The sequence below is a fragment of the Eurosta solidaginis genome, chromosome 3 (genome assembly GCF_040869045.1).
Source record: "Eurosta solidaginis isolate ZX-2024a chromosome 3, ASM4086904v1, whole genome shotgun sequence".
NCBI lineage: Eukaryota > Metazoa > Arthropoda > Insecta > Diptera > Tephritidae > Eurosta > Eurosta solidaginis.
In genome coordinates this window covers 287070081-287086983 of record NC_090321.1, presented here as the reverse complement: position 1 = coordinate 287086983, position 16903 = coordinate 287070081, and the positions used below count along the sequence as shown (strand labels likewise).

General features: G+C 35.2%; 3 protein-coding genes across 7 annotated transcripts; 1 reads left to right on the top strand and 2 right to left on the bottom strand.

The window, feature by feature from the left end:
- The first annotated feature begins 538 nt into the window (after positions 1-538).
- Positions 539-1750, top strand: mRpL34 (mitochondrial ribosomal protein L34). Of its 3 annotated transcripts, XM_067776993.1 has the most exons (4): positions 539-648; positions 1010-1058; positions 1117-1348; positions 1477-1750. In XM_067776993.1, the coding sequence occupies exons 2-3, from the start codon at positions 1033-1035 to the stop codon at positions 1337-1339; spliced, it is 249 nt and encodes an 82-aa protein (XP_067633094.1). In that variant the 5' UTR covers positions 539-648; positions 1010-1032; the 3' UTR covers positions 1340-1348; positions 1477-1750. The 3 variants fall into 3 exon arrangements, 2 of the variants coding, with proteins under 2 accessions (XP_067633094.1, XP_067633093.1); XR_010951403.1 differs by lacking the exon at positions 539-648 and having other exon boundaries at positions 901-1058; positions 1117-1413; XM_067776992.1 differs by lacking the exon at positions 539-648 and having other exon boundaries at positions 901-1058.
- On the bottom strand, positions 1342-5092 carry LOC137245799 (polynucleotide 5'-hydroxyl-kinase NOL9). Of its 2 annotated transcripts, none has more exons than XM_067776990.1 (4): positions 4198-5091; positions 1995-4086; positions 1774-1922; positions 1342-1703 (listed from the first exon to the last, which is right to left on the bottom strand). In XM_067776990.1, exons 1-4 carry the CDS (start codon positions 5003-5005, stop codon positions 1441-1443), a joined length of 3312 nt encoding a protein of 1103 aa, XP_067633091.1. In that variant the 5' UTR covers positions 5006-5091; the 3' UTR covers positions 1342-1440. The 2 variants fall into 2 exon arrangements, with proteins under 2 accessions (XP_067633091.1, XP_067633092.1); XM_067776991.1 differs by having other exon boundaries at positions 1476-1703; positions 1770-1922; positions 4198-5092.
- Positions 5093-7263: 2171 nt separating this feature from the next.
- Ric (Ras-related protein interacting with calmodulin) lies at positions 7264-16903 on the bottom strand. 2 transcript variants are annotated; one of them, XM_067776989.1, is made up of 6 exons: positions 16791-16903; positions 12635-12823; positions 12501-12557; positions 12180-12445; positions 11951-12079; positions 7264-11669 (listed from the first exon to the last, which is right to left on the bottom strand). In XM_067776989.1, the coding sequence occupies exons 2-6, from the start codon at positions 12714-12716 to the stop codon at positions 11556-11558; spliced, it is 648 nt and encodes a 215-aa protein (XP_067633090.1). In that variant the 5' UTR covers positions 12717-12823; positions 16791-16903; the 3' UTR covers positions 7264-11555. The 2 variants fall into 2 exon arrangements, with proteins under 2 accessions (XP_067633090.1, XP_067633089.1); XM_067776988.1 differs by lacking the exon at positions 16791-16903 and adding an exon at positions 16327-16590.

Here is a 16903-nt window from a genome sequence, read left to right as displayed (position 1 = left end):
TCGCCCCCGTGGAAAAAGCCAACAAGTATAGATTGGGGTGTGTATGCAGCAATGCTTTGTGTAGGTATATTTAAATTTGTTATGAATAAATAAGTTAATATATATATATATCTATATTTAACTTCAAAGAAAAAAGTTACAAATTTCGGAAGATCCAGGAAATTGAAAGAGTACAGACACAAATTGGAAATATGAACTTTTCAAGTTTAATAAATGTAATAGTTTCTTACAAAACATGTTTTTCATAAATAGTCCATACATATATTGTTGTAGCGGTGCCACACACAAAGATGACTACGCATATCTTTAATGTAAGTGGCATCATCGGCATTCGTGCTCACTGTGAATTTCTGTGTATGTATGTATGAATTTATGTATGTATGTTCGCGAACGAGATGAGAGAAAGAATAACATTAGATAAAACGAACTAAAAGAACAAATGAACTAAAAGAACAAATTGAACCGAAATCGAAGATCTAGTTCACTTGTTCAGTTGAGAGACCCGGAAACGATCCAACTCTAGCTATATGCCAAAGATGACGTGATAGGGTTAAGGCTCACACTGAACGTGCTATTTTATATCAGCTGTTCTTTTTTGTTCTTTGGAAAATTAAATGACGAAAGATTAACATTTTGAACAATTTTGAACATTGTTTACTATATAGTTTGGCAGCTTAAGTAGAGGTTATGTTACGAATAGAGTGGAAGGCAGTGGACTAGGCAGTCGAATGTCATATAATGAAGGAATGGTGTTCGGAGATTTTTCAAAGTTAAAAAAAAAAAATGATAAAAGCTTTAATAAAAATAAAACTATTGTTTTAATAACAACAAAAACGCCATATATATTCTGTATACATAAATTTGTAAGGATTATCTCACTTTAAAATTTGAATTAAATAATCTAAAGTTTTGTTTTGAAACTGAGTCGAGAACTGTGCGTGTGAATGTGCGAAGTTTCACCGATCAGCTGTTAGTTGCGCTACTTGGTAAAATTTACAATGATTTTGAAGGTATTTCTCCCGAATACCAGCCATGTTCTTTGCGTGCTTCTTCAATAGGTATGTATATGGTTATTAAGCATATAAATGTACCGTGGATTTATTATTTAATTTACAGGTCGTTCGTAGCTGCTGTAAATACAGTGCAATTGACTTTAAATCGGGACGCACATGTATTCAATAGGGCAATACTCAAATGCAAGGTCCGATGTCACTTCCCTAAACCTCGCGAGGTGAAACGAATCAACGTGCATGGTTGGGATGCACGCATGTCAACAGCCGAAGGACGTCGCGTACTTATGCGCCGAATACTTAAAGGAAGACATGTACTGTCACATTAGCCTTTTATGGTTAGAATTAATTTATTTTTATTTTAAACAAAATAAATAAAACTGTGTGTTGAAAAAAAATGAAAGTTAGTAAATAATATTATTGATCAGTTTTAATTGTTGAGAATGTCTTTGTGTTTTCCTTGTAGAAAATGCGCAGGACGGTGATAAATTTGTTTAACGGATTTGGAAGTTCTTGCATCAACAGTATTGTATAAGAAAGCAGCCATATTTCTCACCTTAGGACCCTGATTAGTAAACAATGATGATGGTAGTGGCATTTCACCCAAGGCTAAGCAATTAACTTTGTTTAAGTTTTCATAGGCCATGGCCGGCAAAAGGTATACTTTATCAAGATCAATACAGCGTACGATACCTGTAAAAATACACATACAAATTTATGTAATATACGTATTTAAATGATATTGTTGCAATTATTTACAAACCGATGCCAAAACATTGAAGGGGAACATCACTATTTTCTTCATCTCTTTGGCACAAGTAAACTAGATTTGCTTCAATAGCAAGGATTAAATCTTGACGTGTAGATTTATTGCAGGTCATATCTACAAGGTGAAGCTCCTTAATTGATGCACTGAAAAATGAAAATGATTTAAACATAAATAAATAAATAATTGTATCGTTCGTTATGATAGCAACTACGTACCTCAATGGCACACAATCCGTCAACCACTCAGCGTTTCCTTGAAGCACGGCACTTAGCCGAGACAAAAATGTTGCATAACGCAAATCTTTGGCACTCATTTCCCAATCACGTTGATACCGACTTGCCTGTAATATGGCTGAACTTGACACGTGCAACCTATATTCCACAACCTTGGATTCAACATTTTCTTCTTTGAACAGGTCGTCCGTATATATGATGCATGGCGTCGAAGCTAATACATGCGGATAGAGCAAGTCTTCAAAATTATTAATTTCTTTATTGCTCTGCAGTTGTATTATATCAGTAGGTTTTATCAGTTGAACTAAAACGCTCATTAGCTCCATCCCAAATCCTTTATTATAACCCATTGTATTAATTAGCCAAGGCATTTCAGAAAACTCTTCCTTAGAATAGCAAAAATCTATAAGATTTTTAACAGCTCGCATATACGCATGAGCGCAAAGTACAATATTGCTGTGACCAACGACATAGGCACGAGTTGGTTGGAGATTAAGAAAAAATCCAGGGCCTAATAATGGTCCACTTAAAACTGTGCAAGATACGGTTTGTGGTACAAATAACTCAGTCTGCCCAATATCTAAATCAATAACAAGTACTTGCTTACAATGTTCCAAATGAGTATTCAATAGGTAGCGTAGTAGCGTAGATTTTCCAACCGATTTTCCACCGGCCAATAGCACTTTCGAGCTCGTGGTAAAAGAAAAATTTTGCCATTCTTGAGACACCTTTAAACATCTTTCAGCTTCAATGTTTATCACACAATCTAATTGATATTCACTAGTATAAAAGGGCCTATCTCGTTGAATGGAATTCATATTTGGAAAAACATTTTCGTTCATGTAATTTCTAAAAATCTTTTTAACTTTGGTTCGACGTGTATTACGTTTCAAAAGTAGTATTGCGTCTTGACCGCTTTCAAAATCATTTTCAATACGTTGCAAATCAAATGAGCTAAAAGATGACAAAAATGTTTTCAGTTTGCCAGCTATTTGGCAAGCTTCAGGTTCTGTGCCAGATGGAATGCATGCTATCTGTACCTTGCTACATCCACGGGGAGAGAATATTTCACATTCTTCGTTTAGGTATGGTTTATAGCCATATATTTCGACTTTTCCAGCTAAAAGTGTCATATTAACAGTCCCGTACAAATAAAAGGGATCTTTAACCAATACAAGCACTATATTAGAGTTGACAGCATTTATAAATATCGTGCGAGAGGTCAATGTTTCTTTTGCGGTCTTTTGTGTATTTTGTGTTGGTGCTTGTTTCGGTGATGGCAATTCATTTGTAGGTTCATCATTGACACTCGTAATATCTACAGATGATATTAGAGAATTTTCGCAATCGCCAATGTCCGTTTTCTTTTTTGCCGCCTGTGTAGCTTGCATCGTTTTAGTGTCTCGGCTTTCGCTCTCCAATGTCAATGAACTAACTAATTTTTGATTCTTAGTGGTATTGCTATAAAATGTCTCTGACATGTTGCTCGTTTTATTACAGATATTAACAGTAATTATCTGGTTCTCGGTTACTTCATTAACTGCTGAAATTGATAGGCCTGCTTCTGTTTTATCTTCTCCATTATCTAGAACCAATTCAATGTTCTTGGGTTTTTGTGGAGTACAGTTTTTTACATTAATGATGTCCACCCTAAAAGGTTGCTTTTGCTTTTTTATAGTTGGGCTCATCTCGCAATCGCTTTCACAATCCTGTCTACATTGTGAATATTTTAGGTTTATGTCTTCTTCACTTATAGAGCTGTTATCGCTCAGCTCGTGATATGATCCAGAATCACTCCCCGACTTGTACAATTCAAAACCCTCTTCATCTATAATAGGTACCAAGGCAGGGCATTCTTTTTCAGTATCACTGCATAGGTCTAGATTTTTTATAACATTTTGCTTTATACCCACACTTTTTTTAACATTGTGCAGCTCAATTTTTGAATGCACCTCGGGTTGCTTTATTTCTTTAACATTGCTCTCAAAAGACATTTCAATAATTTGAGGATCATCATTATCGCTGTCGAAATGTATGTCATCTTCAATGGTTAGATCACGTTTTTGGGCCGTGCCTATTAGGTATGCACCATTAAAATTAAATTTATAAATGTATATTTAAATTGACTATTCGTAAGTTTTCACGATAAAATGAATAAACATGGTATTAAACAATTTTCGCCTACCTTTATGTATCACCAAGTCTTCAGGAACATTTTCAGGAAGTTCATAGTCAGGGTCACTTTCCGAAGAGCAATCCCATCTATTTGGGAAACTGTGTTCATAGTCACTGTAATCAGAGTACTCATAATCGGGACTATGGATGTCGTCAAAATATTCATCACTCTCTTGGGAATAATCTTCACTACCACTGTCCTCAAAGTATTCATCACTATCTTCAGAATAATCGTCGTTAACGCTGCTACCGAAATATTCGTAGTCATCATCGGAGCTAGACTCCCCATTATAATTAGTCACAAAATTTTCAATGACATCGGTTTCTGATCGGTCAACCTCATCTATTTCATTATAATTTACTAAAGGCAGGCTGAATTGTACCTTATTTTTTAGCGAGGGGGTTTGTTTTTTGGGTGAGTTGACTTTAGACGTTTTGGTGGACTTATCATTTGAATGATTCGTTTTACTTTCGTCGCTACTAGGATTTCTCTCGGTACACGTTGATTTCGTCGAAACATTTGATTTCTTTTTTAACTTTGGGCTAACTACTGTTCTTTGCACGGGCTCAGATTGTCCATGTTTATTTTTTTTCTTTTTCGGAACAACTTCAGTGGAATTGTTGGCCTTTTTATACTTTTTTCCCATATCCCGCGGCAAAGGTTCCGAAACAAATGATCGTTTTCGGCTCATACTTGGGTTTGGGTTGCAGGCAGCACCATTCGTTTCATCATCCAGGTTTATCTTTTGAGTTTTAAATAATTTCTTAAGGTTCCTTTTCAATTTGTCATTCTTTGGAACACATCCATTAGCTTTCATTGTAATAAGCTTTTAATTAACTATTTAATAATTCCGACAAATCAAAAACGTGTAAACGGAAAACCAAAACAATTAGGAATGTTCTTTTAGCAATCGCAAAGTGCCGAACGGGCCGAATAGTTTCTTTAAGGGCGAAATAAAGCTGGAGACATTGGTGCTTTATCGGTAACCGTATCGGTAACCTTTTAACAGCTGATTCGACCAACCTTATGAGAATCAATGCAATCGATTATTGGTGCCGCTAAGGTCGTAACCGTATCGTAGCCAACCAATAGGGTTTTGGTTTACCGCCGTAACGATAAACAGCTGATTACGTTAGGGATACGGATACAGCGATACGACATACGGCACCAATGACTCCGGCTATAACCATAAAGCCATAACCAGATAAATCAGCTGATCGAACCTACCTTATGGAAAGGAATGTAATTGATTAATGGTGCCGTACCATAACGCTAACGCCATAACCAATCAATTGGTTTTTGGTTTCTCGCCATATCCATAACCTAAATATATTTGAGTTGGTGAATTTAATAACTTTTTTTAGTTTTTCTTCATTGTTTTGGATACGTTATGACTAAGAGACTTATTTTTTGTGGAATATGTTTGTAATTTTTTGTGTTTTCTTCATTTTTATGAAATTTTCACGACTGTTAGGTTAAGGCACCATTAATCGATCACATTGAGATGGTTATGGATATGGATATGGTTACGACTATGGCGTTAGGGTTAAGGAAGTTTAATTTGGCTTTTAAGCTGGAGACATTGGTGCTTTATCGGTAACCGTATCGGTAACCTTATAACAGCTGATTCGACCAACCTTATGAGAATCAATGCAATCGATTATTGGTGCCGCTAAGGTCGTAACCGTATCGTAGCCAACCAAATGGGTTTCGGTTTGCCGTCGTAACGATAAACAGCTGATTGCGTTAGGGATTCGACTACAGCTATGCGACATACGGCACCAATGACTCCCGCTTTAAGCTGGAGACATTGGTGCTTTATCGGTAACCGTATCGGTAACCTTTTAACAGCTGATTCGACCAACCTTATGAGAATCAATGCAATCGATTATTGGTGCCACTAAGGTCGCAACCGTATATCGTAGCCAACCAATTGGGTTTTGGTTTACCGTCGTAACGATAAACAGCTGATTACTTTAGGGATACGAATACAGCGATACGATATACGGCACCAATGACTCCAGCTTTAGACTGTGCTTAAAGCCTCGTCACACAAGCAGTTCTTCAATCTAATAGCTCTGTCACATAAGCAGTTTTAACACAATCTTATGCATTATGGGCGAATTAATGGTGACTTATAACGATAAAACCATAACCAGATAAAACAGCTGATCGAACCTACCTTATGGAAATCAATGTAATCGATTAATGGTGCCATACCATAACGCTAACTCGATTACATTGATTTCCATAAGGTATGTGTGATCAGCTCTTTTATCTCGTTATGGCTTTATGGTTATAAGACCATTAATTCGCCCTTTATGAGTAGATTGCACGTATTCTTAAGGAGAACGGTAGATCCATATGACCACCTTCGAATGAAAAAACATGTAAAATGGAACTCTGATGCTTTTACCAAAGAGGATAGATATATAAGAGGCGTCAATCGTCAAAAAGTAGCGAATTTGCTCGCTGGAACGAAGTAACGAATGTTGACTGAGACATAGTCGGCCAGTTGTTGCCCATTTATATTCGTATTTCATTTTACTCATTTGTGGTGTATTTTCTTGGCGGCCATTATGAATGTGGGGAAATATGCCAAAATGAAATGAGTATCCATATTTACTTGAGCTCTTTGCAGATTTTGAGTTTTTGCGTATTTGCAGCAAATTGAAGAAATTTTGCTTATTTCTTTTCAAACAAAAACCAATTCATTTGCCCAAAATATGCCCTTACATGAAATGTATGTAAATTAATTAGAGTTTGTTAATTATCAGATGGCACCATGGAGTTATTGTACCATGCTTTTGTCGCAATCATAGCATAAGAATTTGACATTTGCTTTGGCTAAGGGTGCTGGCACACTTTCCAAGTGAAATTATTCCCATTGTCGTAATCACATTTTTATTTAGCCATATCTATGGCCATTGTTAAGGTTTACAAGTAGGATATGTATCAGCTGTGCGTTTATCATTGTAAATTTTACAATGGCGTTTACAGCTACGCTCTCCTGGGGAGTGTTTTTGCGGTTACAACAACGTACGCACTTTTAAAAAGTCAGCAAAAACAAATATATCGTTTTGTTAAATCTAGCATTTATTTTAATGTTTATTAGTAGACATCAAACAATTTTCCTTTTAACTTTTTAATTATTATGTTTTTATATACCCACATAAGGATACTTCGAATTAGAAATATGGTATATCTCCTAAAACGAAAAACAAAATATATAACAATAACGTTCGCTTGCTAGCGTATCGTAAAAAATCAGGTTTCATATTGCGATTTCCACACGCGCGATAGATGTGCTATTGTGAATAACAGCAGAGTTTTGTTTACAAATTTTTGTAAATCTATACGAAACAGATAGCAAAACAAAACGTAAATTCAATTGTCTTTAACGTAAGCGGCAAAAGTTTTTAAAAGCTGTAATAATAAAGCGTTTATGCGTCTTGAAATTATTTTTTAATATACATAGCTCCAAGGAATGACAATCAAGGAATTTCGGGATCCCAGTTTTAAAGTCCCGGAAATTCTCGGGATTGCCGAGGGTGTATACTCGCTCAACTTTAACATGGTTTGATTTCGGGGTAGTCCCGGGATTGAATTTTGAGATCCCGGAAATCCCGAGGGTGAAACATTCCGAAAATTGTCATACTTATATATATCATTATAATCAAACAGGTTATACTATTGAATATTCACTATGTAACCGGTATGAATTCCATCGTTTGCATAGTTCACAAAACTAAATTTATGCAAATAATGCCTAGTTTTTCACTGCGAGTTTAAACTCTAGTTAAAGTAGACTAAAGTTTAACCTAGGCATAACAAAATTTTGCTGCTCATCTCAGCTTAAGCGGGCGAGGTTGCAGGGTTAAATTCTAGTCAACTTTAACTGGGATTTACGCTCGCACTGAAAAACCCAGCAAAAGAAAAACTCTTGAGGCTTCTTTACTCTAAACATAATCGATTCAAATTGCAGGTACTTTGCAAGCATTAGCCTTCAAGTATAATTCATTTTTGACTCGAACTAATTAGAAAGTGTCCAGTTTTATTCGATTTACATAAACACTAAAAATACATAACATATACAGTAACTTATGCTTATCTCATAAGTAAAAGAAAAACTTAAAATTACAATTCTTCAAAATGATTCAGCCAAAATAAATATGCATAGATATATGTATATTGTGTTTATTTCATGAACTAATTAGGACATTTAAATAAAATAAAACAAACTTAAAACTATTCAATAACGAAGGAACATTAAGTTACAAGTTTTGTGCCTTTTCTGGCATTTTACCATTTTAGTAACAGTTTTTATTGATCAATAACATCCGAGTGTCACAATGTATTAGTTTTATGAGTAATATTTATTCACTCAGGTACGGTAAGATGAACTTAGAAATATATTTATAGTTACATATAGCAGCGATCCTGAAAACAGCACTGGCAGTTTTTATCAAATTTAGTACTTTAAAATGTTTTTTTTTTTACTCTCGATAAACTGAAGCTATCTCAATCCAATCTTAAAATCGTTTTCCAAAAAATATGGGTGTGCGGTTTTGTAGCCCAATCAATTTTAGTCTCACAAGTGCAATTTATAGGCCTGCCAAAATTCGCATTGATTTTTGAAACATTTTTCTAGTTTTCTTTCATACAAAAAAAAGGCAAACCCCTTTACGCGCCAAAAATCAAGCTGCATACTTAAACAAAATTCAGAAAGCCCTAAATAAAAACTTTTTCGAACCTTCGTATTTTTTCGAATATGTTTTTGAGATTGGTTTGCATAGTTTCCGTTACAAAAGTCATGGAAATTTTAATGTACGAAATTTTATAAAAATTGCTGCTGCTAAATCGTGTTAGCTGCTGTATTTGTTAACAGACAACAATTTTTTTAAAACAACAAGTAAATCATAAAAATAGATATGAGCAGTATAATGCATCAAATTATTTACATACATATACCAAATAAAATATTATTTGTTAATCAATTAAAAAGCTTTTTCAATTCTGGTATCCACATAATAACATTCATATCTGAATATAAATTATTTTGTTACTTAGTAGTTGTTCACATCCGCTTGCTTACATTTTCACACTAAATTATTAACAATTTTAAGAATAAAGTCATGTTTTGAGCAGATCGATCTCATTATTTTAATATTACAATTTATGAATAAATAATACCAAGATTTTCCTTTTGTTCCTTGAGGATGTATTTAATATATGTATTAGTACTTTAAGATCGCGGGTTCGAATCGAGCTCAAGGCCTAACAATAATTTTTTATCATTATTATTGTTATGATAAATTTTTTCTTAATTGAAAAAATTTTTAAATTAGAATAGAAGAAAGAAAACATTTTAGACAACTGCCAAAGCTCGTTGTATAGATCCATTTCGGGAACTGCTAAATTCCTTCATCGGCAACGTTTAGGAGTTGTGTAAAATTTTTTCTTTCTTCTATTCTAATTTAAAAATTTTTTCAATTAAGAAAAAATTTATCATAACAATAATAATGATAAAAAATTATTGTTAGGCCTTGCGCTCGATTCGAACCCGCGATCTTAAAATCAGTAGGCCGATATAACAACAAAAATTATTAGTACTTTAGTTTTTAAGACTTTGTGCTCGTTAGTTGCAACATTTCATATTTTTAATCCAATTGTCAGAAATACCGTCAACACACAATCCAGACAAATAGCAGTAGAACACAAATAAATATATCAAAAGGTGAAAGTTTAATTCTTTTAAGTTATGTTCATATTTGATCGGGATTTTTATCGGAATTTCGTGTCCGAATTTTGTTCTTGTTGGAGTTATTTATGTCAGGATTGTGTATGTCAGAATTATGTATAGACCCTTTTTTAGTATAGCGAATTTACGTATTTATACCTATATAAATATATGCGTGTGTCTATCTCGAACACTAACAATGATATATTAATAAACACAATATTTCAGGCCTGTTCTCTGAAAACGTGAATTGATAAGCGCCGACTATACACAACCTAACCTATGGCTCTAATAAAATAAAATCCTTTGCCAAGACCACCACCGACTTTCGATAGATTAGTTGCATGCATGGTTTAGATGAAATTTGGTATGTGGATTCAACGGCACCTATGTATCTTCCATTGCCATTTTGAATAGCCGAAATCTTTCTTCTATCGTATTTTGTAATGAAAAAAAACGTGATTTATGACAAAATAGTACCCTACAATGACCAAACTTGATGTGTGAACTTAAATTGCGGCTCCTAATTTATATGTTTATGAAATTTTGAGCATTGGTATGACACCTGCTACTTTTATAACGTCTACTTTAAAAATATTATTAATGAAATAAATCCAAAATCATGAAGTTGACAGACTATTGGTAATTTTTTGAAAACTCCAGCCCATTTTGCGACGTTCAAGGCATTCCAATGCTATTATCTGACTTTGTAAAAATATAAATTAATTTTATCGGAACTTGTGTGAGGATTTATAAAAACATTTTCCTTTCACTTTTTCATTGAAACCCAAATTTCTAGAGGTTTGCTTTGTAGTGACAACCGAGTTTGATACTAACATCAGCTTGATTTTCACTGAAATATTTGAATAGTTTTAGGCAACATCGTGCGATTTGATATTTACTGTTTTAATTATGACCTTGGAATTTCTTAACTGTTTTTATTCCGCTTGCAAAACACTTCCACAAATGTTTTAATTTTTGGGAAAAACCATGAAAAAGTTCGCGAGAAAAAATATATTTTTGATATATGGCTTTTCTCTGCAATATGGATATCTAAAAATATTGCACGAAAGTTTTACCTCTTAACAGAAAGCTAGCAGTTTATTGCAATAACGATTCTTATAAAGAATGTGCCCTTAGCGGATTAACTGAACGTTCATTTACTATGGGGATATCAATTTCACCAGGCAGCAAGATGCCATTGCCTAACAGACCTCTTTTGGTTGATTCATGCACAGGGCTAGTTGAATCCAAATCGAAATTCTTTTAGGCTGAGCGATTCATATAAAATAAGATTTTTCAAATGGAACTTCCTTTTGTATTTTGTGAATTTCATCTACAAATATATTATTAGAATATAAACTATAGTAATTTCGTTTCAACCATATACATACATATGTATGAATTACATTGAAACGTATTTTTTGGAAACAATATTTAGTTTATTATTTGCAGCTTATTAAAATCTGCAACCAATTTTGTATCCGATTTTGATTGAATGCATAACATTAAAATGTTGCATGAAAGTATACACAACCTTGCTATACTCAGATCCACTTAAGACTAGCTCTAATAATGGCTCATACATATTTCAGTATATGTATGCGGACACCTTACTCGTTCAAACCTAATTAAGATTACGGCGACGACGAAATACCAAGGCAAAAATCGATCGTATTCGCCACCATCGGCTTCGACGACGGGAATGTAACTTTTCGGAACTTGTGCCACTACCCTGTGCCTTTAAAGAAAAAGTATTAATAATATAAATCAAAATGTAACATATCAAAGCCCGAACTGACTGCCAGTTCGAAACGTCTTATCTCAGAATTTCTTTTTCATATTACTTTTCATAAATACCTCCACTGCCAGAATAACGTAAAGTATGAATCAGAGCGTATGAAAAGGAAATTCTAAGGTAAAGCGTTCTTCAAACACTTTCTCAATAAGGTCTTTTTCGAAACGGTAGCCGAGATCTGGTGATACTCCACTCATCAGTCGATATACAAAGCAAGTGTTTACCTCTTTTTTACGTATTTCACGTACAAGTGTATAGAAAGGTTCGTCAATGCAAAGTCTTTCACATGCAGATGTCTCAAAGAAAGGGCAGCCGAACTGATTTGCCAAATTCTTTCCTTCCTCAGTGGTTACCTGTTTAATTAAACAATGTAATAAAGGAAATACGTACATTGTTAAGGTAATGCTTATGTATTTAATTTTTTATTTATTTTTTTTTTTTTTTCAATTTTACTTTTCTTGCTAAAACCAGATCAATCTTGTTTGCTATTAGTACTAAGGGGATATCCTCTGAAAGTCGAACGCGTTGAATTAGTTTGCGATACTCTGATGCCTCCTGAAAGCTATGCCGGTCAGTTACTGAGTAACATATTATGAAACCTTCCCCACAACGCATATATTGATCTCGCATTGCCGTAAATTCTACCTGACCAGCTGTGTCGAGTATATCCAATAGTGCGGCTTCGCCATCGATTACTGCCTGTTGTTGATAGGAGTCCTCTGGAAATGAATATATATAATCTTAATTGTTAAACTATAATTGGCAATTACTTACCTATTGTTGGGTCATGATAGTCCGTGAAACTATGACTTACAAACTGCAAAGTCACAGCTAGTACATTGAATATATAAATATATAAAATAATTAGTATTAATGAAAAATACAAATTATATTCGACATATTATTACCCGATTTACCAACCCCTCCATCCCCTAGTATGACAATCTTATAGACACGCAGTTCATGCGGCGTATTTCGCTTTTCTGGCATAGCTTAGTTTTTGCTAATTAATATTCCTCAAGGGATTTCCTTAGATATGAGCCATTGTATTCATGATAGGATGTGATATCCGTTTTATGTATGTCCGTTATAAATGTCTATTAAAACGATTCCGAAAGTATATCAAAAGTAGTCTTAAGAAAAACAAATATTTAATGGATAAAGATAGATTTTATTTTTTTAATTTATTTTTTTTATATTTTTTTTTTTATTTCAGTCTACGGCATTTAAAGCCCTTACAGACTAGATAACAATGTTAAATTAAAATTAGATAATTATTTAATAGTATAGTACATAAGTTGAGTATAGACACAATAAAACTTACATGCTATGAAGAGATTGACCAGAACATTTATATGTTTGAAAAGAAATCAGTAAGTATTGTTTTAAAAGTAAACTTAGAAAGAGCAAAATCAATATCTGAAGAATCAGAGATGCGATTAAAGTCGGTCATAGCTCTAAGCAAAGGTGCGTTTGAGGCATAGAGGGTTCGGACACAATCCGTATAGAAAATAGGTATATTACGAAGAGGCCTTATAGGGATATGGAATCGGAGACTCCTGAGGAGACAAGGTGCATGAACTACGCCATTAATGATGTCATAAACAATCGTGAGCGATAGGACAGTTCTTCTGCATTCCAGGGACTCTAATTTGATAAGTGAGCACCTGGATTTATAAGATGGAATCGGTTCAGAAAAGTTCATCGAGCGCAGCGCGAACCGAACAAACGCTTTCTGCACACGTTCAAGCCTAACAATATGGCATTCATGATATTGCCTCCAAATAAAACAGGCATATTCCAGCTTCGAACGAACTAGTGCAGTGAACAATAACTTGAGGGTGTATGGATCCGTGAAGTCTGTGCAGGAACGCCTAATAAAAGCCAGAAGTGAATACGCCTTAGCAACAGTAGAATTTATAATAGTCGTGAAAGAAAATTTCGAATCGAAGACAACACCCAAGTCCTTTATCTCGTTAAGAGTTGAGAGGTGGGTCCCATCAAGAGAGTAGGAAGTGGGAATGAGGCCACGTGATTTAGAAAAGTTTACAAGAAAGCATTAGCTAACATTTAGTGGCAAGTTATTGGCACGACACCAAACAGCAACGTTATCTAAATCAGATTGCATTTTAATCACGTCGTCTGAGTTTGCGATGGTATTAAAAATCTTTAGGTCATCAGCGTATAATAGAAAATTAGAGTGATGTAAGCAGGTGGAAATATCGTTTATAAAAATTACAAAAAGTAACGAGCCAAGTATGCTACCTTGAGGCACCCCGGAGGTAGCTGTGAATGGGTTTGAAGAGTTATTGTCTATAACCACAACACAGCTACGCTGGTGGAGGAATGATTTAATCCATGATAAAAACATCGAGTGGAAGCCCAAGCGAGTCAATTTAGAAATCAGGATTGAATGACTAACTTTATCAAATGCTTTTGAGAAATCAGTGTACACAGTATCAAATTGACAACGGTCATTAAAAGAAGATATGCAAAAATAGAGAAGATAGATAGGTTTGTTACAGTGGATCTACCGGCCATAAAACCATGCTGATTTTCAGTGATTAGAGGTTTAACAGCAAAGTACATTTTTTGTTTCACGATGTACTCGAATAATTTTGAAACAGATGATAATTTTGCAATGGGCCTATAATTCGCGACCTTGTTCTTGTTACGACACTTAATCGTTTGTGAATTACATACGTTATTCAGTAGACTGTGTTGTTGTAGTTGTTGTAGCGATAAGGTTGCTCCCCGAAGGCTTTGGGGAGTGTTATCGATGTAATGGTCCTTTGTCGGATACAGATCCGGTACGCTCCGGTACCACAGCACCATTAAGGTGCTAGCCCGACCATCTCGAGAACGATTTATGTGGCCACATTAAACCTTCAGGCCATCACCTTCCTCCCCACCCCCAAGTTCCCTGAGGAGTTTGGGTCTCCAGAGCCACGTCTGTTAGTGAAACAGGATTCGCCGCGGATAGGTGAGGTTGACAATTGGGTTTGGGGAAGCGATATATTGCGCTGGCAACCTGGAGGGTTGCGCTATACAGCCCCTTGAATCTGGTATTTTAGTCGCCTCTTACGACAGAGGCTGTATCTTTTTACCCATTACCACTCTTATACGGTTGTGGTTGTTGCTGTTGTTGTAGCGATAAGGTTGCTCCCCGAAGGCTTTGGGGAGTGTTACCGATGTGATGGTCGTTTGCCGGCTACAGATCCGGTACGCTCCGGTAACACAGCTCCATTAAGGTGATAGCCTGACCTTCTCGGGAACGATTTATATGGCCACATTAAACCTTCAGGGCATCCCTCCCTCCCCACCCCAAGTTCCATGAGGAGCTTGGGGTCGCCAGAGCCTCGTCTGTTAGTGAAGCGGGATTCGCCGCTCGAAGGTGTGGTTGACAATAGGGTTTGGAGAAGCTATATATTGCGCTGGCAACCTGAAAAGGTAGCGCTACACAACCCCTTGAATATGGTATTTTAGTCGCCTCTTACGACAGGCATATCTACCGCGGGTATATTCTAACCCCCTAACCCGCAGGGGATACTTATATGGTGTAGCGGTGTTTAGAAAACAATCGCTTTTTCAGAGGAGTAAACCATTATTTTCAGAGAGATGCGGGTCACTCTGGCCAAGTTCAATTTGGAATACTGCAACAGTTTAATCCTTACTTATGTAAACTTAGCTCAGGTCATACGTAATACGAAATATATGCCCTGCAGGTAGTGTCCCCACAACCAACGTATCTAAACGCAACTTCGAGATGGTCAAACCCTTCTTAACACGTTGGCTCACCTGAGCTCCGCGCTAAATTATAAATTTTATATGTCCCGTTTAGTGATTAATTTCAAATAGGTTTAAAGCCATTTTGCTGCGTAAAATTTGTTCTTATTATATCTTGAGGCCGTGCTAAACGCTGTCGACGGACGACCGCGTTATTTAAATTTTTTTCATTTAGCATGGTAGCCAAACATACCACCAAAAATTCAAAGGTGGGGACTGTCTCGTAAGTTAAAAGTATTATTTTAAGGGTCCTCGTCCGATTTACGATAGTCCGCACTAATTCGGCCATGTGCAAATTTAATATTTGTATTTGTATTTATTAGGCAATTCATCCCAGCACAACAATTTGGCAAAAATTATTTTACAGTGCTAGTCGGTAAAAGGCATAAAATAGGAACAATTTAAACTTGAAACTTAAAGCTAATGACTATGGCTAAGAAAAGGTTACAATAAATAATATATTTAATAAATAAATAAACGAATGATAGAGTACATTTGCTTAGAAGAAATCAGTATTTTAATTGTCTAGGTTATTATAGAAACTTGTTAATTCTTTATTGAAGAGCAGAACATTGCTTATAAGCCTAAGTCTAGAAGGGAGCGAGTTCCAAAGACGTATGGAAGTAATGAAGAACTGGCGATCAGATATTAGCATAAGATGTCTGAAGTGGGTAAGGAGAACAGATCTATACGACTGGAGACTGGACTGGTTCCTAAGGAAAATTAAAATATCTACGAACCTCCAAGTAATAGAAAGCAGTGGCGCAGAGAAACTATTTTGTTTATGTTTGTACATAATTTATTTGTTCCTTACCTTGCAATGAAATTGTGCAGCTCGATCTGTATAAAATCAAGCAAACCAATCACAAAGAAACTATTAGCATGATGCGAATCATATTTTAATTTCTACACGTATTAATATCACTGTTAGATTTAATTGAAATGTTCGACTTTGTTTTCAATTTGCAGAAATGCAAAATTAATTTGGGTGCAACATTTTGTTATGGTTCGATTTTTCGACACTTTTTGTGTATTTGGTGACATTAAGTGCTGTCAAAAGTGACAACTGAAATGACATTTTACAACAAAAAGGATAAACATATGCATGGTTCAATTATGTATATAGTTGAACCATGAACATATGTTTCCACTGGTTGACGTCAGCGGAGTTCCAATGAAAACTGATCAATAGCCAAGGCGAAAGCAGGGGGTCAATTCCCTAACTGTGAAAAACTGAAAAATGTACTTATTGAAACCTCATTTGCACACAAAACTTACATTTTAAATTTTCCTGCGATTCTGTTATGTATTGTGCACATTGTTTTGCTGAAGGAGTGCTGAATGTAAAAGTCATATGTCACTGAGAAAATGTTTATCATAGTGTACCTATA

Coding starts and splice junctions, on each gene's coding strand:
- mRpL34 (XM_067776993.1), top strand. CDS start 1,033: ATGTTCTTTGCGTGCTTCTTCAATAG. Junction 1,059..1,116: donor TTTGCGTGCTTCTTCAATAG/GTATGTATATGG, acceptor TTTAATTTACAG/GTCGTTCGTAGCTGCTGTAA.
- LOC137245799 (XM_067776990.1), bottom strand. CDS start 5,005: ATGAAAGCTAATGGATGTGTTCCAAAGAATGACAAATTGAAAAGGAAC. Junction 4,087..4,197: donor AGACTTGGTGATACATAAAG/GTAGGCGAAAAT, acceptor CATACCTAATAG/GCACGGCCCAAAAACGTGAT. Junction 1,704..1,773: donor CCTTCAATGTTTTGGCATCG/GTTTGTAAATAA, acceptor GTATTTTTACAG/GTATCGTACGCTGTATTGAT.
- Ric (XM_067776989.1), bottom strand. CDS start 12,716: ATGCCAGAAAAGCGAAATACGCCGCATGAACTGCGTGTCTATAAGATT. Junction 12,558..12,634: donor TGGAGGGGTTGGTAAATCGG/GTAATAATATGT, acceptor TCAATGTACTAG/CTGTGACTTTGCAGTTTGTA. Junction 12,446..12,500: donor CTATCATGACCCAACAATAG/GTAAGTAATTGC, acceptor ATTCATTTCCAG/AGGACTCCTATCAACAACAG.